The 26,967-nt window shown below is 44.8% G+C and overlaps 1 protein-coding gene and 1 pseudogene across 1 annotated transcript; one reads left to right on the top strand and one right to left on the bottom strand.

Annotated features, from left to right (window-relative positions):
- Positions 1–1,048: 1,048 nt before the first annotated feature.
- Positions 1,049–25,954, top strand: LOC119044487 (sodium-dependent serotonin transporter-like). The gene is made up of 13 exons (XM_037138842.2): positions 1,049–1,382; positions 4,767–4,901; positions 5,348–5,567; positions 6,277–6,415; positions 6,963–7,097; positions 7,455–7,558; positions 10,651–10,778; positions 11,033–11,145; positions 11,842–11,973; positions 12,987–13,086; positions 15,209–15,309; positions 19,294–19,461; positions 25,693–25,954. Exons 1-13 carry the CDS (start codon positions 1,049–1,051, stop codon positions 25,765–25,767), a joined length of 1,884 nt encoding a protein of 627 aa, XP_036994737.2. The 3' UTR covers positions 25,768–25,954.
- On the bottom strand, positions 3,118–4,268 carry LOC128626954 (60S ribosomal protein L4-like; annotated as a pseudogene).
- Positions 25,955–26,967: the final 1,013 nt, after the last annotated feature.

Genomic DNA, 26,967 nt, shown 5'->3' with positions numbered 1-26,967 from the left:
AGGAGAGCAAACCGAGCTGACTTTCTGGCACCCTGGCCCACGGCTCAGGGACCCTGGCCCAGCCCTCCTCACCACGGTGCATGGGGGAAGAGGCACCAGCCATGCCAGTATCTGTAGCCACCGGGCTACTCTCCCTGGCTCTTCTGGCATGGTGAGAGGTGCCCGCTGCCCACTATCACAGAATAACCAGTGGATAAGCCATGGGCGTTGCTGGGGAGTGGCAGACAGAATGGCGCACGGCAGCACTGTGTAAGGCCCAGTGGGACTTGCAGAGGCGTAATGGGAACAAAGACAGGAGAAGCACAGAAGGACCCAACCCAGCCCAGAAGCAACTAGAAGCTGCCCAAAAGCTTCCAAAAGCTGGACAACAGGGAAGATTGAAAAGGTCCAGGATCTGGGGGTGCCTCACAAAGGGCGGCCTTTTCAGCTGTATCTTTTGCTGTCTTTGTCTTTAAGTCACACCTATAGTTTACATGAAATATACTTCGAGTATTCAGCTTAAATGAGAGGACTGTCCTTATCTACTTGAGGGATAAAACTGCCTCTCTATTTCTTATTCTTTTCCCAGCACAGCATCCAGGACCACGTAAGTCTCTGAGGGGCTTTGTCAAAGCAAGCCCTCTTCTTACATTCTTCTGGTAACTCAATACTTTGTTTGTATATAGAGCCTGGGCAAGACCTTGGTGATTTGCTGTGTTTTTTTGTTTGTTTTGTTTTTTCCTTTTCAAATTACTTGATGATGGTTTGATGTTTTGTATGGGCTGAAAAATGTAATTGATTTTATTGACTCTCCTACAGCAAATAGGATGTTTCACATTAAACAGATGCATTTATAATTCCATTAACCAGTGTAGTTTAAGATGTGTGATGAGTTAATACAAAGCCATGTAAAATGCCCAATTCTATTCTCCTTTCTCGTGTGCCCTCTCAACAGAGCTCTCCATCCCACTGATGTAAAGCTCTGAGGACCCCTGGGATTGTGCTCCAAGACTTTGGTTCAGGTCCTCGGCCAGCCGATGGGCATCCATCTCACCCACTAGCCAGCAGGATGCCCTTAAACTCCCCAAAGGAGATGTCAGTGTGTGAGGATGGAGAAGACAGTCAGGCAAATGCATTTCCACAAAAGGGTGTCCCCACCCCTGGGAATGAGGTAGAGTCCTGCCAGATCTCCAGTGGATACTCATTGCTTCTGAGCCCCAGTGCAGGAGATGACACTCAGCACTCCATCATGGCTGCCACCACTGCCCCAGTGGCTGAGGTTCACCAAGGGGAACGAGAGACCTGGGGCAAGAAGATGGATTTCCTCCTGTCTGTCATCGGCTATGCTGTGGACCTGGGCAATATCTGGCGCTTTCCCTACATATGTTACCAGAACGGAGGGGGTCAGTATCATGAGCCACGGGCAGAGGCTCTGACCTGGGAGGGGTTGTCTATAGAGCCTCTTGGGAATTATATCTTTTCTGTCTTGTTCCACTAAATGTGAATCTGGGAATGTGATTGCTTAAGACTTAAAAGCTTACCTAAAAGATAAATCTCCAGCAAGCTAACGCTTTAAGTCACCTGTCCGAGGCTCTGTGGGTTATGAAGTTGGATGAAATCTCCCAAACCTGACCTCAGCAGATTTCCTACATCATTCAGCACATTACTGCTCCCTCTGTTGAAGAGCTCCCTTCTCATCCTGCAAGATTCAAGCTCCACTCTCCAGTCAGCGAGATGTGGGGATACCCAGCAGCACAGGGCTGAGCTCCCTCAATCCTGCTGGCAGCTCGTGCTCAGAGCAGCCTGGCGAGGGTAGAGCCATGTAAGGAAAAATTGGGAGGCAGCTCTGGGGTCCACACCCTCCCAGGCCTTTGCACCTGTGTGAGGTCAAGGAAAGGCACCAGTTCAGGTCCAGAGTCTTAAGTTAAAGTCCAGGCAGGATCCAGAGCTGAACCTAGCCACAGCATGCAATTAAAGTTGACCCCAAGCCATGCATGGATGTATCTCATATCTCTGACAAGAGGGACAGATTTTTAAAGCCACAGACTATTACTTGTTGCTTCTTTGACCTCCCAATGCCTCCAGAGCAGTGAACTTGTAGATTATGAAAAACAGTAGCTGCCTGTAGGCATGGATATGGCAACTCCAGAGAGAGGAGTGAGTAGGTATGAGGCCTCTGTGCTGACATCAGACTTGCCATTGGAATAGGAAAAGGATAGAGACAGGAGTCAAATCAGTTGGTATTTATTTTGATGGGAGCTCTGGCAACAGATTGGGGAGGGGAGCTAAAATGAGGTTTGGGGGGTAATTCATTTGTGTCCATGGCCTGACCCAGAGTGGCCTGCCTTTGATGCTCTTAAGGGCCACGGCCCCTGCAGCTGCAAAGGCAGTTCCTGTTGGCGGAGGGAGACCCCAGCACTCCCTGCCTGGGAGGAGCAGAGGTTGGAATTGCCTTATCTCCAACCTGGGAGAACTCACCTTTAGCCTGATCGTTACTTGGAGCCGTTTCCCCTACACTCATTCCCTACAATAAAACCAGGCAACCAAACCTTTTGGACAAATGCCACTTTGACAACACAGTGTAGTTATTATTCTCAATCCAGATTCCCCTGGAGCGATTGTAAACTAGGTGGGACCTTTCTGAATTGCAGTGACTTCAGGTTTCTACTTTTGAAGCACTTGATGGAAGGAAAAACTGTCAGGGAAAATCACAGCAACCCTTCCTTTGGGCTAAAACTCGGGCTGCAGGTGAGCAACCCTCAAGGTAGCATTTCTGCATTCTTCCTCAGCCATGAGAGCCGGGAGACACGAGCATTGCCAGGGATGCCGCCACTCACCCTTTCTCAGTCTGTGACAACCCGCCCTAGTCAGCCACGGCTGTACAAATGGCTCAGAAAGGAGTATCCTGGCTTAGTGGAATTATGGAAAATAGCTAACTAGAATCAAGTGTCTGGAGGCAGGGAATATACAGATGAACAGAGATACTAATTCAGTATCTCTGAATTAGTATCTCCTGTGATGACGACCTGCACAGCAGCTGCAATAATCTATGGTTCTGCTCCTGATCTAGCTGTCCTTTTAGCTTGCTTTTGTTTTAGATGTGGTTGTTAATAACTCTGCGTTTGCTGTCCTTTCACTGTTCATCTTTTTTATCTTCTTAAGACCAACAGCGTTCCTTCCTTTCTTCCCTACCACAGGCTTCTTGCCTGGAACCCCCTTCTCATCTAATTTGGCTTCTAGTGCTGCTGCTTTATTATCCATCCTAGAGTTTGTGGTTCTTGGCCTGGCAAAGAATGGTGTTTCGGCACGTGGTCTTTGCATGTGGGTGTAACTTCAATAAGATTCTCAGGCTTTTCAGTGGCTTCTCCTTCAGGACTCTATGATGAATCTTCTTGTGTGGAGCTGGAGGGCTTTTTGGATCTCTGGGCTTTTCGGTGTGTTCAGGTCTGTATCGGGTATCTTATGCATGGGAAGTTGTAGGTACTTTTTAGAGAAGCAGCTCTATGCCAAGTGCCATACAGATCATCCAACTTACGGAAAGCACTTTGAATGCAAGTGCAGAAACAGCCCACATGCCCACCGGGAGCATATTTCAAAATGTTCAGTTTGCTTCCATTGTGCAGAGTAATTCCCGGGATGTTTCTGAAGGCTTTGATGATATACTATCCTGGTTATAGATGATGCAAGGTCCCCTGTGCTAGATACCATGGCGGTTTCTTATTGTGCCTTTGACACCTCTCATTTGCTGAGAGGCATAGACCTTCTTGATACTATTCCAGGCCTTAGATTTCTTAAGAAACAAAACAGCCTCCTCTTTGTTTTTGTAGCCTTCAACTGTACCTTCACACCCAAAGAATTTCAAGAACCTCCTGAGTGCAGTGATCTTTAGACAGGACCAACACTGGTACTAGGCAGAGGCAGCCAGGGCAGAGCTGGTGGCACATCACATCTGTGATGCAAAGGGCACCAGTTTTTGGTTCGTGCAGATGTGCGACCCCAAACTCTGGGAATTTAAGCCCCAGCTCTGCCAGCACCCCAAGACTCAGCTCTGATTTGATGACCTTCCATTTCACAGACAGCATAGATCTGTCTCTTGTTTTTGCTGAAGTTGGTGTGAACAAAGTTCACAATATCTGGTCGAATGGGGGTCTTGAACACAGCAGGCAAAGTGATGTTTTTGCCAGATGACTCCCCTTTTTGAAGCACACTGGGTGAGCACTCATCTAGTGGATCAGTGGATGAGCACACGCCATGGTGAGGAGAGGAGAAGGCCATGCTCCTCTCAATCAGGTGGCTCCCATGTTTTTGTTATACCCAGCCCTGGAACTTCTGTTTCAGGAAGTCTGGGTGGGTGTGTTTTTAAGCTCACTGTGATGGATGGCTGGGATCTGGGACCCTCAGCTCCCCTCAGCCCCCCGCCCCCCCCCAGCCTTGTCCCTTTTATAGGAGAGGGAACACTCGGACAGGATATGTGGCCCTGGGCCCTCCTGGTGATTAGAAGTGGAACTGGCCTCAGAGACTGTTCTGCTGACTCCCAAACCTCGCTTTCTTTTGGGTTCCTCGCTGCCTCCTGCCAAACCTCTTTCACTGTGGACCTGAGTCTATGACTTCTGGCAAAGCACCAAGGCCAGGGGAGCACAGTGGGAGGTCACTCAGCATAAGGTGGCTTCGTGACACTGGAACACCAGATGGCTCTGTGATTCTCTGGTGGATCTTGGGAGCAGATCAGTGGGGTCTTCCTGGGACAGAGGTGGGCAGAGAGTAAAATTGTCTTTTATCTGCCTCAGGGGCGTTTCTTATCCCCTACATCATCATGGCCATTTTTGGGGGGATCCCACTCTTCTACATGGAGCTTGCACTGGGCCAGTACCACCGAAATGGATGCATTTCCATATGGAGGAAAATCTGCCCGATTTTCAAAGGTAACCAAAAGGCTTGAATGGGTGGGTTTTCCAAGAAAGTGGTGATTTCCATCAGTGGGTGGCAGCTGGGGACCTTCTAGAGTCAGTTAGGCCTTTGGGAACCCTGGGATATAACTGGAGCCCAGTAATTAAGTTTTTGACTACTCAAGTGATGGAAGATATAAAAGGGAAACAGAATAAGTGACAATTAAAGGTAAACTGAACAGAAAAACTTTAAAGCATTGACAGCACACAAGCATTTTCTGGCACATGTAACCTTGCAAATACATGTAAGTCATTTACCACATTGTTACTTTTCTGCTGCCTCCCAGAGTCTTCGGGGAAGGAAATGAGTGGCAGCCCCCATCTTCACCCTGCCCCCCACTGCAGTGCCCTCTCAGGCCCTGTTTCAGCCTTTCACTGCTGGGCTGCCTTTTACACTTGGCCTCCCTCGCCCTCTGTCCCAGGGATCGGGTACACCATCTGCATCATTGCCTTTTACACGTCCTTCTACTACAACACCGTCATGGCCTGGGCGCTCTACTACCTCATCTCCTCCCTCACTGACCAGCTGCCCTGGACCAGCTGCGAGAACTCCTGGAACACTGGCAACTGCACCAACTACTTCTCAGGGGGCAACATCACCTGGACAACTGACTCTACGTCCCCTGCCGAGGAGTTTTACTTGTAAGTGCCTGTAGGTGAGGAGACAGTCTGTTGAAGGCTGGCCACACCCCTAGGGTTTGGCTTCTTTGGAGGGAGTGAGCGCTCTATAACCTAGCCATCTGTGCCACCTGGTCCTTCCCAATGTGCCATGCCAGGTGGCAACAATGTGCCCAGGATGATCCCTTCCTTCACATTCCAAAATGACCCCCCACTTTGACACCACTCTTTTTTCTGGGCTGTGCTCTCAGCGGTATCACAGAAACAAAGCCTCTGACCACTTCAGTAGTTTGAAACTATTCGCCTAGTTCCTGGTTTCATGTGTTCACTTCATAAGTGGGATCTACTCTTTGGAAGAAGATGCTTGGAGTAAGGAATAGTCTTTGATGCTGGAATTTCAGGCACTGGCAGACCGAAGAAGGTGTTTGTTTGTACCCACACGTACAAATCTTCCTGTCCTCCAAAGCCGGTCATGTTGGTCCAGTCTCCTGCTTAGTCAGGTCTGAGCCAGGACAGGAGAGCCCTGGGGGTCTGCCTTTGGGCTGAGCGTGTCTCTCAGATCGGTCTGCTGAATGTGCTGGTCTCTCCTTCAGGACAGGCGGGGCCTCAGCTCTGGCTGAAGTTTGGTGACCATTTCTCCTCTTGGCACCCTCCTGCAGGTATCACCGGCAGGCAGTGCACTCAGGTCACTCTTCGGACCATCTCACGGGCCTCTCCTTCTCTTTCGCCCCAGGCACCACGTGCTGCAGATCCACCAGTCTAAGGGACTCCAGGACCTGGGGGGCATAAGCTGGCAGCTTGTCCTCTGCATCATGCTGATCTTCATTATCATCTACTTTAGCATCTGGAAAGGCGTCAAAACATCTGGCAAGGTGAGGAGGACTCTGCTGGCCCGGGCCTACCAAGGGGTCCCAGAGCATCTCAAACTCAGAACTCAGAGGCCCAGACAGCCCAGGCAGGGGGGACACTCCTTCCTTCTACACCAGACACCTGCCATGATTGCTCAGTCTCTTCCACAAATCTGTTAGAGAGTTCTAGGAATGGACCAATCCCAAGAACAACTACAGGATTTTTAAAAATTCCTTTAACCTACTGGTAATGTCACAATCAATAATAGTGGCAATAATTTATTGAAAACCTATCGTGAACCATGGTGAGTGCATTATACACACTGGCTACTTGATTGCTGCCTGCTAGATACTTTCCCCACTTCACCAGTGGGGAGTGGGTTTAGAGGTAGTCAGTACCAGCAAGCAGTGAGTCAGATTCCCTGTCTGATTCTAAAGGCTGTGATCCCTCTGCCACAGCTCCATGCCTCCTAAAATTATAGGAAAAAAAAAGGTAGATCTCCTTTCTTGGAGGTTTTCAAGAATAAAAGACCAGCATCCATGTGGTGACAACGTGTTTCCTTGCTCACAGGTCGTGTGGGTGACAGCCACCTGCCCTTACATCATCCTTTTGATCCTGCTGGTGAGGGGGGCCACCCTCCCTGGAGCCTGGAGGGGTGTTCTTTTCTACTTGAAACCCAAATGGCAGAAACTACTGGAGACAAAGGTTAGATAACGAGGAGAACAGTGTGCACCTAGCTGTCATTTTACTACATGAAGCTGGTCCTCTTAAAAGGACAGTAGCAACCACCAAAACCTGGGTTCAGTGGCAAGTCTGCAATGTGTTAAATCAGAAATACAAGAATGGAAAGTACAGTTGAGGCCACTGTATTGGTTTATGCCTACATGACAGCACATCACATTTGTCTGCACTTAGTGTGTGGCCATCCCCGGAATGAGCCTTGAGAACTGTTTCTTCATGCCTGCCCAGAGCCTCGTGGAGGCAGGCATGAGGGCATTGGCCCTGCTAATACCCAGCGCTGGCCTTGGTCTCAGCCCTCACCCTACCTCTGCTGTGTTCCAGGTGTGGGTGGATGCTGCCTCTCAGATCTTTTTCTCCCTTGGTCCTGGCTTTGGGGTCCTAATGGCTTTTGCTAGCTACAACAAATTCAACAACAACTGTTATCAGTGAGTATCAACACCCCGGGGCCCCCAGGAAAAGCTTAAAAGTGGGATGAGTGTAAATCAGCTGGTCTGGAGGAAGGTGATTGAACCGATGTCCTCAAACCTGACCAGGCTCATGCCATACTGACACTCTGACCCCCAGGGGGACACAGATCCCAGACCAATTCACCCCTGGCCAGAGCTCCACTGGGGCTGTTCAGGGGTTGATAGAAGCGCCAGGCCACTTTCATTCTGTGAGAGTCTCTGTATGTTAAAAAAATTCATTAAGAAATTCTAAAGCAGGTTTACAGAAATTGCAACAGACATTAAATGTTTAGATTTGACTTATCATATTTAACCACACAATTATAATGTGATAATTTACGTATGTATATATACACAAAAAGTACGATTGAACTATTTTGACTAACACAAAATGCCATAATGTTTGTGGCAAAATCTCATTTCATAAATGTTGATGAAACAGACAGTATTGCACCAATTATGACTTAAATAGAACTTACCTTTAGAGTTGATTTGCTTTAATGTTCTGTCACAGATGGCAATGTGCAGCAATCAAATTACACTATTCCTTAGATAACTACAGAATTTATTTTTTTAAAAAAAGGAATTCACATGCACCCTAAGCAATGTGGCCTTGTGTTGGAACACCATCCGCAAGTCCTATGATGAGGCCTTCTGTTGAAAGTGCCAGGATATCAGGGCTTCTGGCCAAGATGGAGGCGTAGGTAGATACATTGTGCCTCCTTGTATAACCAAAAGAAGGACAACAACAAATTTAAAAACAAAAACAACCAAAACTGACAGAAAATCGAACTGTATGAAAGTCCAACAATCAAGGAGCTAAAGAAGAAACATTTATGCAGACTACAGGAGGGGCAGAGTCGGGCAGTGGGGAGGAGTCAGGCAGCTGGGCAAAGGCAGCAGCTAGAGGACCGGGGCAGGCAAGGCGCGGCTGGTACACAAGGGGCTCCCACATTTCCATGCAGATAAACTGGGAGGAACAAGTGGGGAGTGAGACAGACCACACAACCCAGGGTTCCAGCTCAGGGAAATAAAGCCTCACATCTCCAGCTGAAAACACCTGTGGGAGTTGAGGTAGCAGTGGGAGAAACTCCCAGACTCACAGGAGAGTTCATTGGAGAGATCCACAGGGTCCTAGAATGTACACAAACCAACCCACCCAAGAATCAGCAGCAGAAGGACCCAATTTGACTGTGGGAAGCGGGAGAAATGACGGAAATCTGGCAGAGAGCAGAGCAAGTGCCATTGTTCCCTCTCAGACCCCTCCCCCATGTATAGCCAAGTGGGTTGCCCTGCCCTGGTGAATACCCATAAGGCTCCACCCCTTACTATGTAACAGGCACACACTGAGATAAAAAAAGGCCCAAATAAAAGAACAGATCAAAGCTCCAGAAAAAATACAACTAAGCAACAAAGAAATAGCCAACCTATCACAGGCACAGTTCAAAACACTGGTGATCAGGATACTTACAGAATTGGTTGAATATGGTCACAAATTAGAGGAAAAAATGAAGGCTATGAAAAGTGAAATAAAGGAAAATTTACAGGGAACCAAAAGTGATGGGAAGGAAACTGGGATTCAAGTCAACGGTTTTGACCAGAAGGAAGAAAGAAACATTCAACCAGAACAGAATGAAGAAACAAGAATTAAAAAAAATTACTAGAGGCTTAGGAACCTCCAGGACATCTTTAACATTCCAACATCCGAATTATAGAGGTACCAAAAGGGGAAGAGGAAGAGCAACAAGTAGAAAACTTATTTGAACAAATAATAAAGGAGAACTTCCCCAATTTGGCAAGGGAAATAGACTTCCGGGAAGTCCAGGAAACTCAGAGAGTCCCAAAGAAGTTGGACCCAACAAAGCACACATCAAGGCACATAATAATTACATTACCCAAGATTAAAGATAAGGAGAGAATCTTAAAAGCAGCAAGAGAAAAAGAGACAGTTACCTACAAAGGAGTTCCCATAAGACCATCAGCTGATTTCTCAAAAGAAACCTTGCAGGCAAGAAGGGGCTGGGAAGAAGTATTCAAAGTCCTGAAAGGCAAGGACCTACATCCAAGATTGCTCCATTCAGCAAAACTATCCTTTATAATCGAAGGGCAAATAAAGTGCTTCCCAGATAAGGTCAAGTTAAAAGAGTTCATCATCACCAAGCCCTTATTATATGAAATGTTAAAGGGACTTATCAAAGAAAAAGATAAAAAATATGAGCAGTGAAATGACAACAAATTCACAGCTATTAACAACTGAACCTAAAAAAAAAAGACAAACAAACTAAGCAAACAAATAGAACAGGAACAGAACTATAGAAACGGAGATCACATGGAGGGTTAGCAACAGGGGAGTGGAAAAAGGAGAGAGGGGGAAAAGGTACAGAGAATAAGTAGCATAAATGGTAGGTAGAAAGTAGATAGGGGGTGGTTGAGAATTGTATAGGAAATGTAGAAGCCAAAGAACTTATATGTATGACACATGGACGTGAACCGAAAGGGGGGAATACGGGTGGAAAGGAGTGTGCAGGGCAGAGGGGAATAAAGGGGGGGGGGTAGAACAACTGTAATAGCATAATCAATAAAATATATTTTAAAAATAAAAATTAAAAAAAGATTTTAAAAACGTGCCAGGATATCAGTGTGGCAGTCTTGTAACCTCATTTGCATATAGTGACAAAAGTCTAAATCTGAAAACTTCACAAATGTGAGGCCAAGGTCCCCTTCTGGCTTCCATTCAAACCCCGGTGCTGCTTCAGAGGAAGGCTTGTTTGAAACTGAGAGGTCAGTTCTGGGCTGGTTAGCAACAGGACTGTATTTTAAAATCACCCTTGACCTGCTGTCCTCCTGCGCCAAGCAAGGTGATAATGGCAGCTTGTGCTTCAAGGTTGATCCAACCAGTATGAGAGGCTGGGCACTGAGAGAAGGGGAGGGGACACCAGGACCAGCTGAAGTCCTTGTGAGCTCAGCCTGTACCCCTGCCCACCCCTCACCCCCTACCCCAGCATGGAGGCAAATGCTCCTTATACTCCTGACTTGGAAATGTCTCAGCCCCCTTGGTTTTTCTGCTCCAGAGATGCTCTGGTGACCAGCGTGGTGAACTGCATGACAAGCTTCCTTTCAGGATTTGTCATTTTCACAACGCTTGGATATATGGCTGAGATGAGGAAGGAAGATGTGTCCGAGGTGGCCAAAGATACAGGTAGGACCTTGGTTCTGTTTAGATCCCTTGCTCTCACTGAATTGCTTGGCTGTTCTTTGGGTTTCTTCAGTATCTAACTCATGAATTATTTCTAAATGTTTCTTTAAAAATTGTCAAAGATTTTAGGGAAATGTAATGCCTTGGAGATCTCAAACCTTTCCAGGTGTTCAGGCTATAGTGCAATGAGTCAGCTCCCTTGGCACCTAGTAATGGGGCCTTGAATGCACTGTGAGCTTCTTTCTCCCCCATCTCAGGCCCCAGCCTTCTCTTCATTGCATATGCAGAAGCCATAGCCAACATGCCGGCATCCACATTCTTTTCCATCATCTTCTTCTTGTTGTTGCTCACACTGGGCTTGGATAGTGCGGTGAGTGAATGGGGAAGGAAATCTGGCTCTGGGAGGAGGAAAAGTAGGAGAAAAAGGAGAGTGAGGAGGAAGGGGAGGAGAGAGAGGAAGTTGTACCCATCCCCTCTCATTCTGGCTGCCCCATATGGTGTTGGTGGTTCCCTCCTGGTGCATCCCCAGCCCTTGTTTACACCTCATCAACTACGCTTACCACTCTCTAGTACCTTAGTCTTTAATGGGATGACTATTTGTATATCTAGACACAGCACAGACCAGTGACTCAGCATATGTGAACTGCTATTATTGTGCACTGTCCCTTGGCCAGATGGGAGCAGCTGAAGGCCAGGATAAGGCCACTCTTGAGTCTCAGTGCCCTCCCGCCCAGCATGGAGCTCAGCACCTTGCACTTAGTATTTATAGAATGAGTCTCAGCTTTGTGTTGGCTTTTCTGGTGCAGCCAGTCTCCCCAAGAGACCTCACACGAAAAAGTCCTGTCCATGTGCCATACTTTCTTTCCTTCGTGTCCATAGCGATGGGTTCTCAATGACAGTGTAAACAGGAAAAGATGTTTCCAGGGCTGCTGGGTAGCGAGAATGGGTCATGACCGGCTTGACTGATCACTCAGCAGTCTTAACCCCTCCCTCATATTTGCTGTCCTGGAAAGTAAGAGATCTGTCCCAAAGCTCTCCCCTGTGACCATTTGTGTGTCCCTCTCAGTTTGCAGGCTTGGAGGGGGTGATCACAGCTGTGCTGGATGAGTATCCACACATCTGGTCCAAACGCCGAGAGTGGTTTGTGCTCTGTATGATCGTTATCTGCTTCCTCGGGTCCCTGGTCACCCTGACTTACGTGAGTACCATGACCCTCAGCTTTGAGTCAGCCTCCCTGAGCATGCTACAAGGAGCCGTTCCTTTCCTTCCATCCCACATGGTGCCCTTGCTTTGGGGTCAGAAGGAGGGCTTATAAAAGGTCTGTCAAGCATAAAAAGAAAAGTTTCTGGTGGCATCTGTTTGTGGATTCTGTGCATGATATCTGGAGGCTCTTCACATTTTACAGTAGATCTAACTAGATTTCAGGCTTCTCAGAATATCTGTAGAAAAACTAAGACTTGCTTCTCTGGTTTATTGCCAGTACTTAGGGCTGCTCTCAGGGCAACATCGCCCTCATGTCTCGACATGCAGAATATTTGGAGGCCGGCATCTCATGTCTGTCATGTCATCTTGTCTCCTCCAGAAAACTTGCGATGGTAAAGACCCCCTCTGATGATTTTTGGTTTTGATAGCGAAAGCAAATGCTGTAAAACTGTAAAACAGGCATCAGATAGTACCCACAGGCATCCCAGGCTTGTGTCCTGACTTAAGGCAGGTTTTGCAGATATGTAGCTTCAAGCCATGACCCAGTGTCTGTAGAGCTTTGGTAGGGTGGTGGGACCATGAACAGGACCCAAGGGATTGGTGAGTTAGGACAGAAGGCAAAACTGTGACCAACATGCTCACATGTCTGGTATGGTGGACTCTCCCAAATCCAGTCTTTGGGGACTGTGATTCTTCAAGGTAGAGTACACAGTAGGTATTTGGTAAATTGGAGAAAGTTGAAAATAGATGAAGGCCCTTTTGAGTTTGTCTCTTAAAACTTAGTGGGGAGAGGAAATGAGAAGAGAGTGCACAGTAGGGAGGAGACAGGCATCTGATGGGGTAAAATCTAGCCCATCCGGAGAAGGCCAGTTCAAGACATACTCATATTAAGTCTAAGTTAGGATTTTTCCAAAATTCTCCTTAGTTAAGAAGCTTCTTTGGCCTGTATCATAAAGAGGAGGCAATGCTTCTGGGGGCACTTAACCAGGTTCATGTTCTCCCTTGCAGGGAGGGGCCTACGTGGTGAAGCTGCTGGAGGAATATGCCACGGGGCCCGCCGTGCTCACTGTGGCACTGCTAGAAGCAATTGCTGTATACTGGTTCTACGGTAAGACACTTCCTCCCCAGCCACGATCCTTTCTACATCAGCCTGTAGCCACCAGAATACAGAAGGGCTGATTTCATGAAAGGGCAGGGCAGTGTTCGCAATGTCCCCTCCTGGTGGGTCTAAGAAAACCAGCTCATGTTTTGACCTGTTCGTGCCTGTTACGTATGAGGAGAGGAACCTTAGTTTTCACCAGGGTGGGGCCACCCAGGTCGCTGGTTTGTGACGCTATATGTGGGGGTGGGGTCAGAGAGGGACAATGGCGGTTCCCTCTGCAGCTTCCAGCCACTGGGGCCTGCGCAGTCTGTCTCACTGCTTGCTCCTTCACCAGTTTGTCTGCGCACGAAATTCAAGGAGGTCATCATCACCAAGCCCTTATTATATGAAATGTTAAAGGGACTTACCTAAGAAAAAGAAGATAAAAAAGATGAACAGTGAAAGGATAGCAAACTCACAGTTATTAAGAACCATACCTAAAACAAAAGCAAACTAAGAGGACAGCTAGATCAGGAGCAGAACCATAGAAATGAAGATCACATGAAGGGTTAGCAACAGGGGAGTGGGAGAAGGAGAAGGGGGGAGAAGGTACAGAGAATAAGTAGCATAGACAGTAGGTAGAAAATAGACAGGGAGAGGGCAAGAATAGTATGGGAAATATAGAATCTAAAGAACTTGAGACACGTGGTCATAAACTAAAGGGGGGATATGGTGGGGGAGGGGTGTGCAGGGTGGAGGGAAATGAAGGGGGGAAATAGAACAACTGTAATGGCATAATTAATAAAATATATTAAAACAAAGAAAAGCAGCTCAGCTCAGGGTCTTTTTTAGAAATGGGTCATCACCTTCTCCACACTCTCTATTGCTCATATTGCTCTATTGCTCACTCTTGGGAAGACATTTTTTCCTTCTGAGTTTAAATGTTTTTCCACTGGAGACAGGCTGAAGTGATTCCCTATAGCTCATCCATAGTGGATGCTTAAGATCCTGACTGGCTCTAAGAACTGGACCGAACACAAAGAACTAGTGCATAGAGAATGCATCCGCAGACTGGGCCATATTCTGCTGTTGTACAGAGTGGCCCTCAGTTGAAGTTTTGTAAGCAAGAGTGCCTCCAGAGCCCTGAGACAGAGCTTAGGGGTTTGTCTTCTAGGGAAGAGGCAAGAATGCTACTGTGTGGATTATCTGCCCCAGAGAAACCCCCTCTGATCCTGGGGTGGAATCTGATAAGGATAGAACCACAAGGAGTGCAGAGAATTGAGCTGACAGGGGTCCACTGACAAGTGTCCCAGGAGCCCCTGGGCAGGAGTAAGGAAGGGCACAGGCAACTGAAGTAAAGACAACCGGGTTCAGAGATGTCTCTCTTCATAAAATGGAAAAGTACTTACTTCATTCTGAAAATGTATTCCTTTTCCTAGTTTCTATGATGATAAAACAACATTAGCATGTTTGTCATTATGCATAATATGAAGGGGTCCCCATATTTTGAGTTGCACATGAGTCCAGTTTTTTAATAAAAAGTCCTCCCCACCTCCTCAGCAATTCACGATAAAGTTCAAGTGTGTGAGTCACCACAAGACCTGCCTGAGGTATTGCTGGGTGCTCTCAGGGAAGCAACCACAGAGCAACCTTCCTTCCCCTTCTCTGCTTCCCACCAGAGTTCTCACTTCTCACTTCCATGCCAGTTACTTTTATAGAAGAACTGTGACTGTGATCTGGGGCATGAATGGTCCATACTGTGGTTAAAATTATTTCTTGGAAGTTTCCAGTACAGGGTTATACGGTCAAAGTCAGTCATTGTCAAGCAGGTCCATCATTCCTAGACAAAACTAAACTTTCTTTTCTATAGTAACAATAAAATAAAATACATGCTGAAATCTTAGAAAGCCAGTGTAGACACCAAGATGGGGCTTTAGGTTCCTCCCCGATGTCCACTTATCCTCTCCTCTGTGGAGAAAGGACATTGCTTGCTATGAAATGAAGTTCTGCCCCACTTTCGAACCAGTTTGGTGCCCTGGGTCCCTGCCTGAGGAATTTCAGAGCTGCTTCTGTCCCTGAGAATCAAAAAATCAGATAGTCCATGTCCTCTCACAGCCCATCCATTTCTTTCTCTTCTGCATGATTTTAGGCATCACTCAGTTCTGCAGCGATGTAAAGAAAATGATGGGCTTTAGCCCTGGATGGTTCTGGAAGACCTGCTGGGTAGCCATCAGCCCTTTGTTTCTCCTGGTGAGTTACCATTTTTCTTTCTTTTTCTTTTTTTATGTGTTAACATTTTTTAATTTGATTATTTAAAATTTTTTTATTCAATTATTTTTCAAGTACAGTTTTCTGTCTTTTAGTGAGTTATCATTTTTCTTCTCCTCTGGTCCTGGAGAAAAATCCACTCAAACACTTACAAAAAATAAAGTTTGTTGAAGTGAAACCTATACAGAAAAGGGTACAAATCACAAAGGTACATCTCAAAGAAATTTTATAAACTGAGCCCTCTTTTGTATGCCAAAGCCATACCAAGAAGCAAAAACACGATTGACACCTCAGAAGCCCTCTGTGTCCCAGCCCAGTCACTGTGCCCCCCCCCCCCCCCGCCCCGTCACTTAACCACTCCTCTGGCATAGTACACCACAGCCATCTAGGGTTCAGTCACCTTGTTGCTTTACTACCCTGTTCAGTGACAATGATAAGTACCATTCACCAAACATTAAGTACCAGGCCAGACTTGGTACAAAACTTACACCCAATGCCTTTTAACCCTCACAACAATTCTATGAAGTAGTATAGTTATAATACCCTGTTTTACATGTAAGGAACTGAGGTTTAGAGACATTAAGTAAAGGGTCCAAGGTCACGTGACAAGTAACAACTGCTCAAGACCAGGAAAGGATTTACTGTGCCTCTCATGAGGCCCTGGGAAGGGTCCTAGTTTTGTGTCCATTTTCTTAAAGAGGCTCCACACAAATGTCCTCAATCAGGACCTGAATCAAAAGTAGAATCCATTTGTTGCCCAAGGACCTGGGTGAAAAAGTTCAGTTCCGAGGGTGGCCCATCTGCCAAGAGGTGTTCATCATTCACTTCATTGTTGCTGCATGTGTCCCTGCATGTCCTCCTGGTGTCCATCTGTAGGAGATGTTCCCCCAAAGATGGAAGAGTGCCCTGCCAACACCCCAAGTGCGCTGGGAGGCAGCCTGGGCTCAAGTGACACCATGCATGGCAGCAGGGACTACTGTCCTGTTCTTTCATTTATCTGTAATTCTATTGGTGCAGGGGAGGGGAGGGTGTGCTTTTTGATCTTTTGGAGCCAGAGTGGTTGTTAGACGTCCTTTGATCAGCTGCAGTTAGGAGTTTCTGGGTCACCCATTTTTCTTAGCATGTTTCTGCCTTTGGCATACGGCTGTGCCTCCCCTCTCTTTGAAAACTGCCCTTCCTGTGGTCTGCTTTGACTTTCTCAGGGCAGCCCTTTTTTTTGTACTTTCTGTACCACACATCAATCTGTAAGACAGACCATATGCTCAGCTTGCCTTTGCAATACTGCATGTGCCTCTTCCCAGTCCCCCTCCACCTGCTTCCCTTCTCCTGGAGCCCAGAGGTTTCCAAAACCAGAGCCAACCCAAGCAGCAGGAATTCTCAGGGACCGGTGACTCTGGTTTGTGCTCCAGCATTCCCCTAGATCTTGGCCCAGTAGCTCCTTAATTCCTTATCAACTCCCTGTTCCTTTTAGATAAATTAAAAACATGTATCTTTTTTATTTTCAGTGAGAAGGTTGGTCTGAATCACCTAGGCTGCCATTACGAGGAGTAGAAGTCCTGACATAAATGGGTTATTAGTTTATATTATTACCAGAGCTTCTCCATGATCAATTTAAATCCTTTCATTTGTTTTTCAAAGGAAGGAGAAACACTGGATTAGTTCCTTGAAGGAAGAAGTCGTGTTTGTTTCTTTACTCTAGTAGTCCCCAGCCAGGAAGAAATGATACCCAGGGCTGAAATTGGGGAGAGGCAACAGAGGCATCCAACACGGGTGTAAAATTTAAGGGGACACCAGAAATCTCAGTAATCAAGATAAATGCTATTTAAAAACACTTTTTTTAATCCTCACCCAAGGACATTTTTTCATTGCTTTTAGAGGTGTGGGGGGAGAGAGCAAGAAAGAGAGGGTGGGGAGACATCAATGTGGAGAGAAACATGGTTTGCTTGCCTTCTGTACACACCCACACTGGGTAGCAAACCAGCAACTTAGCTCTGTGCCCTGCCCAGGAATCGAACCCACAACATTTCAGCATATGGGACAACACTCCAACCAACTGAGTCACACTGGCCAGGGCAGTAATCAAGATCCATGCTATTTTAATGCCATTTTTAAAATTGAAATTAATGTAAAAATCTCAGATAAATAAAATATCAACATTTGAAATAGAGACAGAATCCCACCCTATACTGGGATGACTCTCCTGACCCTAATCTGGCCATGTCGGGTCCTGTTTCTTAACACATTGCACTCAAATACTGTTTATCTTGATCACTGAAAAGGTGGCACCCCCTTAAACCTCGGGCCCGAGGTGAGTGCCTCACAGGTCTCACCCTAATCCTGGCTCCAGGCTTTCACTATTTTTGTTTCTGTGAACTTCTGCTTGTCCAGTAGACTGGGCGAACTCTCGGCCGGTTTTGGTGCCCTGCAGAACCCACACACAGATCCGGGTTCAGGCACATGACTCATAATTCCTGTGATGTTCACTTTATTCACTTCCTCTGAAGGCAGGTGCTTGCTCCAGGGCACGATGAAGAGGAGGTAAAGCTGTCTCCACTTCTGGGATTGCTTAATAGATGCTCTGCTCTGGACTTTTTAAAGATGCTTTAGGTAAACAATGAGTATAGCTCACTAAAACCATTCTTTTTCATCACTGAAGCCAACTTACAAAAAAAAGGAATATATTTTATATAGCAAGGAGAGGCTGGGATGTGCAAAGAGGTGTCTGAGGTAACACGTACTGGCCCCGACTAGAGCCTGGGGCCTCCCTGAGCTACACTGGGTTTCACACCCAATGAGATGAGTTACAGCCGGGATGGCTCCTAACCAGACTCCCTCTTCCCTGTTCCGAAACTCTTGGTAGCTGGGCCTGGGAGTGAGGAGAGCAAGCCCAGAGAAAGGTTTGCACTTGGCCTGGCTCCTGTTTTGAAAACTTCCTCCTGAGGTTAGGGTAACACTGTCTGGGAGATGGATGTGCGTTTAACAATTTCCCATTTTATTACCTGCAGACACAGAAAAAAAAAGATACAAATTGATGTTTAACCACACAAATAAGTTACACAACTGTCTTCTTTATGACTATGAAGTGATAAAATTAAATCAAGAGCAATAACAATTTCAGCACAGTGGTTAGTAGGCAAAAACCAATATTTACGCTCTCTCTGGAAGCAAAACTGAAATAAGAAAACCCTTAAGTTGAGTGTTGGAGCACACCATGGAATTTTTCTTCCTCAAAATTTTCACTGAATTTTTAAGTAAAAAGTATAGTAAACCTTCTGTTATTACTTCTGTTTTCCTTCTGTTATTCCTTTTATTATGAGGGCCAGTGGCAGGCCATCATTCACTGTTGGGCTGTCTCCTGGCACAGTCGGCTCGTGGAAACCTCAGGCTAAGGGTGCTTAGTGCAGAAGGCAGAGAACTCAGAAAGGGGACAGATACCTTCCATCTGACCAAACACAAGCACAGCTGAGGGATGCAGGAGGAAATGAAAGCAGTGCAGACAGATATAGGAAGCCCTAGGCTAGCAGGGGCCGTGCACAGGTCCCCTGGCTTATTCCTCTACTGTCTGGTAAAAGGAGGCCCAAACCACTTCTGATGGATGCCAATTTCTTCCCCTTTGCCCTGAAGGTGGTGCTGTAACTCCCTTTCATAACACTCTGAGGTCTTGTTATCCCCACTGTACAGGTGGGTAGGGAGAAAAATCAAAATAAGCACCTGGCTTTTTTATCTTTGCAGAAAATTGGGCACCGAAATCATGAATGTTGTGTGCCCGAGTTGAATCAAAGATATATCCCATTTGAGGAATTTCCTGAAAGTACCTTACATTTATTTACATTTGGTATTCATGGTATTTGGTATTACATTTGGTATTGGGAAAAAATTTACATTTGGTATTCATGGCATCATAACTGCCTCTAGCCGCACAAATATTCTTAAGGTTTTTCATGTTTCTTGGAATTTCTCTTTTAGTTCATCCTTTGCAGTTTTTTGATTAACCCACCAAAGCTGCAACTATTCGAGTATACTTATCCTTACTGGACTGTCATCCTGGGCTACTGCATAGGGACCTCCTCCTTCATCTGCATCCCCACATACATCATGTACTGGCTGGTCGTCACTCCGGGGACACTGAAGGAGGTATGTGTGTGTGTGTGTACGTGTGTGTGTTCAGACTGGTCGTTCTTTGGGGAGAAAAGTGTTCTCATGTTTTGCTCCACTCACAGGAGATAAGTCTACCATGTGAAATTCACCCAATATATTTATATAACATATACTATGGAGACCTCGAAGAGCTGCCCCTGTCACCTTATGGTATCTCCTCAAATACAGGAGCAAAGTAGCATGCAGCCTGGGTGTGTGTCTTTAGTGTCCTAAATTCACCAGGTAACTGCTTTGCCTCCTGCTTGTCACTGGCATGGACATCAAATCATTCGTGTCTGGGGCAATACACAAACTTTGATTTAGGTGGAGATCATGGTGGAAAATATCTGTGGTCATTTTTAACAAGGGCTATTTCAAAAATCACTAAATAATTAGGATGTTGCAATAACAATCATTTTAGCTCAAGCCATTAGAGTGTAAAAGTTATCGTTATAGTAAGACTCATTTCAGTAATTAATAACGGGCTGTAAAAAGTTTAATAACAAAACCTTACAATTTGTATAAGATAGTATATTTTTCAAAGCATCTTCATGTACATTATCCCCTTTTGTTATCAAAATACCTTGTAAGGTGGATGGGAAGGCTGGTCCGTGGGCTCCTAGATACAAACCTTAAACATGAGACCAACACAACCATCTTCTTTTTTTTAAATTTTAAAGTGTGATTTTATTTTCATTAATCTTTTAAAATAATGTATCTTATTGATTATGCCATTACAGTTGTCCCATTTTCCCCTTTCATTCCCCTCCACCCTGCATACCCACTCCTACCCACATTCCCCCACTTTAGTTCATGTCCACGTGTCATAAGTTTTTTAGCTTCTACATTTCCCATACTATTCTTGCCCTCCCCCTGTCTATTTTCTCCCCACCATCTATGCTACTTATTCTCTGTACCTTCTTCTCCCCTTCCTCCTCCCATCCCCCTGTTGCTAACCCTCCATGTGATCTTCATTTCTGTGGCTCCGCTCCTGATCTAGCTGTCTGCTTAGTTTGCTTTTGTTTTAGGTGTGGTTGTTAATAACTGTGAGTTTGCTGTCCTTTCACTGTTCTTAATTTTTATCTTCTTTTTCTTCAATAAGCTCCTTTAACATTTTATATAATAACGGCTTGGTGATGATGAACTCTTTGTATTTGACCTTACTTGTGAAGCATTTTATCTGCCCTTCCATTCTAAATGAAAGCTTTGCTGGATAGAGCAATCTTGGATGCAGGTCCTTGCCCTTCATGACTTGTAATACTTCTTTCTAGCTCCTTCTTGCCTGTGAGGTCTCTTTTGAGAAATCAGCTGATGGTCTGATGGGAACTCCTTTGTAGGTGACTGTCCCCTTATCTCTTGCTGCTTCTAAAATTCTCTCCTTCATTTTAATCTTGGCCAATGTAATTATGATGTGCCTTGGTGTGTTCCTCCTTTGTCCACCTTCTTTGGGACTCTCTGGGATTCCTGGACTTCCTGGAAGTCTATTTCCTTTTCCAGATTGGGGAAGTTCTCCATTATTATTTGTTCAAATAAGTTTTCTACTTGTTGCTCTTCTTTCTCCCCTTCTGGTACCCCTATAATTCAGATGTTGGAACGTTTAAAGATGTTCTGGAGGTTCCTAAGCCTCTCCTCATTTTGTTGAATTCTCGTTTCTTCATTCTTTTCTGTTTGGTTGTTTCTTTCTTCCTTCTGGTCTACTTCATTGATCTGAGTCCCAGTTTTCTTTCCATCACTATTGGTTCCCTGTGCATTTTTCTTCATTTCACTTAGTGTAGGCTTCATTTTTTCATCTACTTTGTGACCAGAATTAACGAGTGAGCATCCTGATCACCAGTATTTTGAACTGTGCATCTGATAGGTTGGCTATCTCTTGGTCACTTAAAAGTATTGGCTCTGGGGCTTTGATTTGTTTTTCTCTTTGAGCCATAATGTTTTGGTCAGGTTGCGCCTGTTACGTATGAGGGGCAGAGCCTTAGGTGTTCACCAGGGCAGGGCAACCCAGTTGCTGGTTTGTGATGCTATATGTAGGGGCGGGGTCAGAGAGGGAACAATGGCGCTTGCTCTGCTCTTTCTCAGATTTCAGTCCCCTCTGCCACTTCCCACAAGCAAATTGGGTCCTTCTGGTGCTGGTTCCTGGGTGGGTGGGCTTGTGTACATTCTAGAACCCTGTGGGTTTCTTCAACGAATTCTCCTGTGAGGCTGGGAGTCACTCCCAGGACCTTTTCAATCAACCGCCAGCCACCGACTCTACCCCTCTTACTGGTCTGGATGAATGGTTGTCGAACTTCCATACGGTTCAATTTTCTGTCTGTTCTGGTTGTGTTTTTGTTTCTAAATCTTTGTTGTTCTTAATTTTGGTTGTGCAAGGAGGCACAGTATTTACACCTATGCCTCCATCTTTGCCGGAAATCCCATCTTCTTAAAACATTAAAAAAAAAAACATGAAGCAAGATAAGATGAGGCGCCCTCATTGGTGTGGCTCAGTTGGTTGGAGCATCATCCGGTAAACCAAAAGGTTGTGGGTTTGATTCCTGGTGAAAGCACATGCTTAGGTTTCGGGTTTGATCCCTGAACAGGGTGCTACAAGAGGCAATAGATCAATGTTTGTCTCTTGTATTGATGCTTTTCTTCCTCTCTCTTCCCCTCCCTTTCTGTCTCTCTAAAATTAATAAGCTTGTCCTCAGGTAAGCATAAAAATAAATAAAAAATAAAATTAAAGAAGAAAATATGAGGCAATTAAACATCTGCTCTTTCTGAAAATTGAGTTAATTTCTTTTTCCAAACAGGAAACCTGAATTCTAGGTGAACAGAACTCTGCAAGAAGTCACTAGTTTTCTACACCCAAATCTGTCCTATAACAACCTCATTTCTTGCAAAGGAACTTGGACTCTGGTGTTGCTTAAAATACATGCTCAGACCTAGAGTCATTGAATTTGCTTATTTGGGTTGTCCTTTATGGCAGTAATGATGGTCCACTGGCTCTATCAACTCAAATCCAGAGGCCAAGGTCAGGGGTGGGAACTCAGGTTCATAAATGTCTGTATTCTTTGGTCACAGACTACATCTCACATCTTAGTCATAATTCTTGCAAATTCCCATTGCTGGCCACAAAGAAATGCCACCCAAAGGCATATAATGAATAGAGCTCTGATCCATTAGTAGCGGAGGTGAGGCTGTTTGTATGGCCATCTTTACCATAGGTCACAAGGTAAGGAAGAGTGGGTTACCAAAGAGCATCATAATACAGTCAGGGAGGACTAGAAGGGAGAAGACCCACTCATTCCTGGCAAGTTATTCACTTCCTCTGAGCCTTTAAAATGTTTTCATTGGGCTGGATTAATATTTTCCAAATGTTAGTCTATGGCATCCAGCAGAAGTAATGCCTGCTTGAGAGTGGTTGATAGGGTAATAATATGGGTGTAATAATTTATAGTTTTAACTTAAACATTTCACCTGAAATGGTATGCTTGAGTGTAATATTGTTGTTATAGAAATACATGCTTATGATTTTGTGTTAAAAGATTTTATAATAAAAGGGGGGTGTTATTTATGCCAGATCCTATATTTTAAGAAGTAGTTTCATGGGATATCAATAGGCTTTACTGCTGGGGAAAAAGATCATGTAGTTTAAAAAGTTTTGGAGAATGCTGGACTAAGGCAAGCTAAATATGTTTCTTTATTGTGGGACTTTGCAAGAGCCTTAATATGCCCATGTGCATGTTTAATCTCTAAAAGAGATAAAGCATGCCAGGTTTTTTTCATTTTTTGCCAAGAACACCAAGCTACTGTAGTTCTTCACAAGTACCCTACTTGATGATCTGTACATTCTATCTATGAGGGAGGGAGGCCTCACATGAGATTTTGGTATGAGTAAAAAAGAAAAGAAGACTAAGAGAAAGAAAAATTTCTTAGTTTTCTTGGGCCCTGGCTGCACACAAGGTTGGACTCTGTGGAGTGAGCCAACACTTGCTCACATACAATTTGGAGGATATCATATGCACCTGCAGCCTGGAAGGCTCAAGTCCAGAGCCACCAGCTTGATTAGGTTATTCAGGAAGTCCCTGGCAATCTACAGAAAGAAACTGGTGCCTAATGCATAAGCATCCAACAGTGATCCATTTCTTAGATTATCATCTTGCAGAGGCCGGAGCTGGCAAATTTTGAGAGCAATAGTAGTTTAACAACTGAAATACTTCCCAAATATGAAAAACAAAGGTGAGCCTGGTATTTGGGGGTATCAGCAGCCAGAAGGGCAGCAGAATGGAATGGGGATGGGAGCCAGGGCACAAAAGCCAAATACTCTATTTCAGCTGTCCCCAACATTTTTGTCTCCAGAGACTAGTTTTAAGGAAGACAATTTTTTTTATGGATGGAGGGGATATTACTTTATAGTCTGCCACCAGATACAGCTTACTTGTCACTTGCCACTCACTGATAGGGTTATGATATGAGTCTGCAAGCAATTTGTTTATTATGGTCCCTGTGTAGTCAAACCTCTCTGCTAATGATAATCTGTGTTTGTGCCGCTCCCCAGCACTGGCATCACTGCCTCAGCCCTGCCTCAGACCATCAGGCATTACATTCCCATAAGGAGTGCACAGCCTAGATCCCTTGCCCTACTATGAACCCAGTTCATAGTAGGGTTTGCCCTCCTGTGAGAGTCTAATGCCATGCTAATAGGAGGCAGAGCTCAGGCAGTAATACAGGTGATGGGGAGCGGCTGTAAATACAGATGAAGCTTCGTTCACTCACCTGCCACTCACCTGCTGTGTGGCCCAGTTCTTAATAGGCCACAGGTCCAGTACCAGTCCGTGGCTCCAGGAGTTGGGACCTCTGTTCCACTTTACTATGTGGTTCATAGCGGACCTTGCACCAGCACACACCTTAGTGCTCTCCTCTCTTTTACAACACTTACGACTAGTTAGATAGAGTGATCTATGTCCAGCTCCCAATTAGCAAGACATAATTCTGCATAATCAGGTTACATACTCTCTTCAATCAGCTTACATAATCCTGTTTAATCAGGTTACAAATTCCTCTGTGGGGAAGGAAGGTCTTTGAACTTTTGCTTCACAGGCTTCACACGTCCAGGGAGCTGGGGGCCCTACAGCAATTCCTTCTGAAATGGGTTTCCAGTGTGAGATTTCAGCATCGGACTACTTAGGCCATTAGGAACAACACAGGTGCAATTTTGTGCATTCCATTAACTATGAGAATGGAACTTTTTGAATTCCGTAGGCCTTGCTCCTTAAAGAAGAACAAATTCCCAGAACCCGAAAAAAAAAGATTGCAGGGGACTATGTAGTTTTTCAATCCAAAATAAAAAGAACAGGTAGTGGAGCTTCACCTAAAACCAGTTAATCAAAAGATACTTTCAGATCTGGTTTTGCCTGATTACCACACAGACAGACTTTGCCATCAAAGATCTCCCAAAGCAGCCTAATGAAGATTTCTCTGTCCCCGCCATGCTGCTGTTCTCCTTCTCTGCATCTCTGAGCGGCTTCATGTCACCCTGATGCTTTTCCGAGGCAGGCTGTATATTTCATCCATAGCCCTAGCATGTTTCAGATCTGTCTTAAAGCTTCTGTGTACCTTGCTGTTTCTAATGTAATAATTCTCAGCCTTTTTGTCCCTGTGATGAGTACTGCATCAGCTTGAGATTACTTCAGGAGTGATGATTTCAATGGTCACATCTTTTAAACTATGTGATGATTTGCACCCTTCTATGAACTAACCAGCATTCCTTTATAGGAGGATTCATTAAGTCAGTAACATCCTGGCTGTATGGGCTGACGGCACTGTGTTCTTTAGCCTGTAGTGTGTATGCTGGGCTGAGGGCAAGGGAGGGTGCCAGAATCCAGCACTCACTCTGCACCCCCAAGCCTTGTGTGGTCACATGGAACCTCTTCCTTCCAGAGAAAAAGATGCATTTTCCTAGGTCTCTAAAGGCATATAATAGGCCAGCAGAAGTTCCGTTTTCTCCCATTAATGATGTAATGACTTTCATAATGAGTTTACAGATACTTGTAGTTCCTAAATATTCTATTTTAATTCATACTGGAGAATTGGAAATTGGAAATTCCTTTCTCAAGGAAAGTCAATGAGACTTTCATCTTACCATTAAATGCCATTAAAAAGCTATTCAAACTTTGTTTTAATATTAATGTTGGAATATTTTCTCAATACTGTTAAATTATAAGAATGCATTTAATGTATTTTTTCCAACAGCGTATTATTAAAAGTATCACTCCAGAACCACCAACAGAAATTTCCAAAGGGGACATGCTCTTGAAAACCATATGAAATGTTTCAATGAGAGGAAAGCGGCTTCCTAACAACCTCTTCCTCCAGTTCTGATAAGTCACGCCTCTTCTTCTCCCTCTGAGTCAATGATTTTCAGCCAGCATGCAGCAAGAATTAAAAAAACATGCAATACCCTGACTATCAGGGACCCTGACCTCTTTTCCCTAAGACTGTCAAAAAAAAATGACAACAGACAATACAGTAGCTATCCAGTGTGACTGAATCAAAGTCATACCGGTTTTGGATGATTGGTGATGTTGAGCATCATTTCATATGTCTATTGACCACCTGTATGTCCTCTTTGGAGAAATGTCTATTCAGGTTCTTTGCTCATTTTTTTAACTGAGTTTTATTTTTGGGTGTTGAGTTTTATAAGTTCTTTATAAATTTTGGATATTAAACCCTTATCAAATATATCCATGAGTATGTTTTCCCATTCTGTGTGTTGTCTTTTTATTTTCTTGATGATTTCCTTTGCTGTGCAAAACGTTTTTAGTTTGATTTAGCCCCACTTGTTTATTTTTTTCTTTTGTTTCCCTTGCTTGGGGAGAAATATCCAATAAAATATTGCTACAAGTATTATCCAAGATCTTGCTGCTTATGTTTTCTTATATGATTTTTATGGTTTCGGGTCTAACATTAACTTCACTAATCATCAGAGAAATGCAAATTGAAACCACAATGAGATGTCATCTCACACCTGTAAAAATGGCTATCGTTAATAAATCAACAAACAACAAGTGCTGGTGAGGATGTGCAGAAAGGAAACCCTTTTGCAGTGTTGGTGGGAATGCAGATTGAGGCAGCCACTATGGAAAGCAGTATGGAGATACCTCAAAAAATTAAAAATGAATCTTCCTTTTGACCCTGCATTCCCACTTCTGGGATATATATCCAAAGGAAACCAGAACACTATTCCGAAGAACATAAGCACCCCTATATGTTCACTGCAGCATTATTTACAATCACAAGATATGGAAGCAGCCCATGTCCATCAGTAGATGAGTGGATAAAACAACTATGCACCCCAATGTTAATAACAGCACAATTTACAATAGCCAAGTGCTGGAAGCAACCTAAGTGCCCATCAGTAAATGAGTGAATCAAAAAACTATGGTACATTTACACAATGGAATACTATGCAGCAGAAAGAAAGAAGGAGCTCCTACCCTTCATAACACCATGGATGAATCTGGACAG

Source organism: Artibeus jamaicensis, unplaced genomic scaffold (genome assembly GCF_021234435.1).
Source record: "Artibeus jamaicensis isolate MK-2021 breed Jamaican fruit bat unplaced genomic scaffold, CSHL_Jam_final contig_252, whole genome shotgun sequence".
Taxonomy (NCBI): Eukaryota; Metazoa; Chordata; class Mammalia; order Chiroptera; family Phyllostomidae; genus Artibeus; species Artibeus jamaicensis.
Note: the sequence above shows the minus strand (reverse complement) of the source record. Positions and strands in the feature narration are given on the sequence as shown.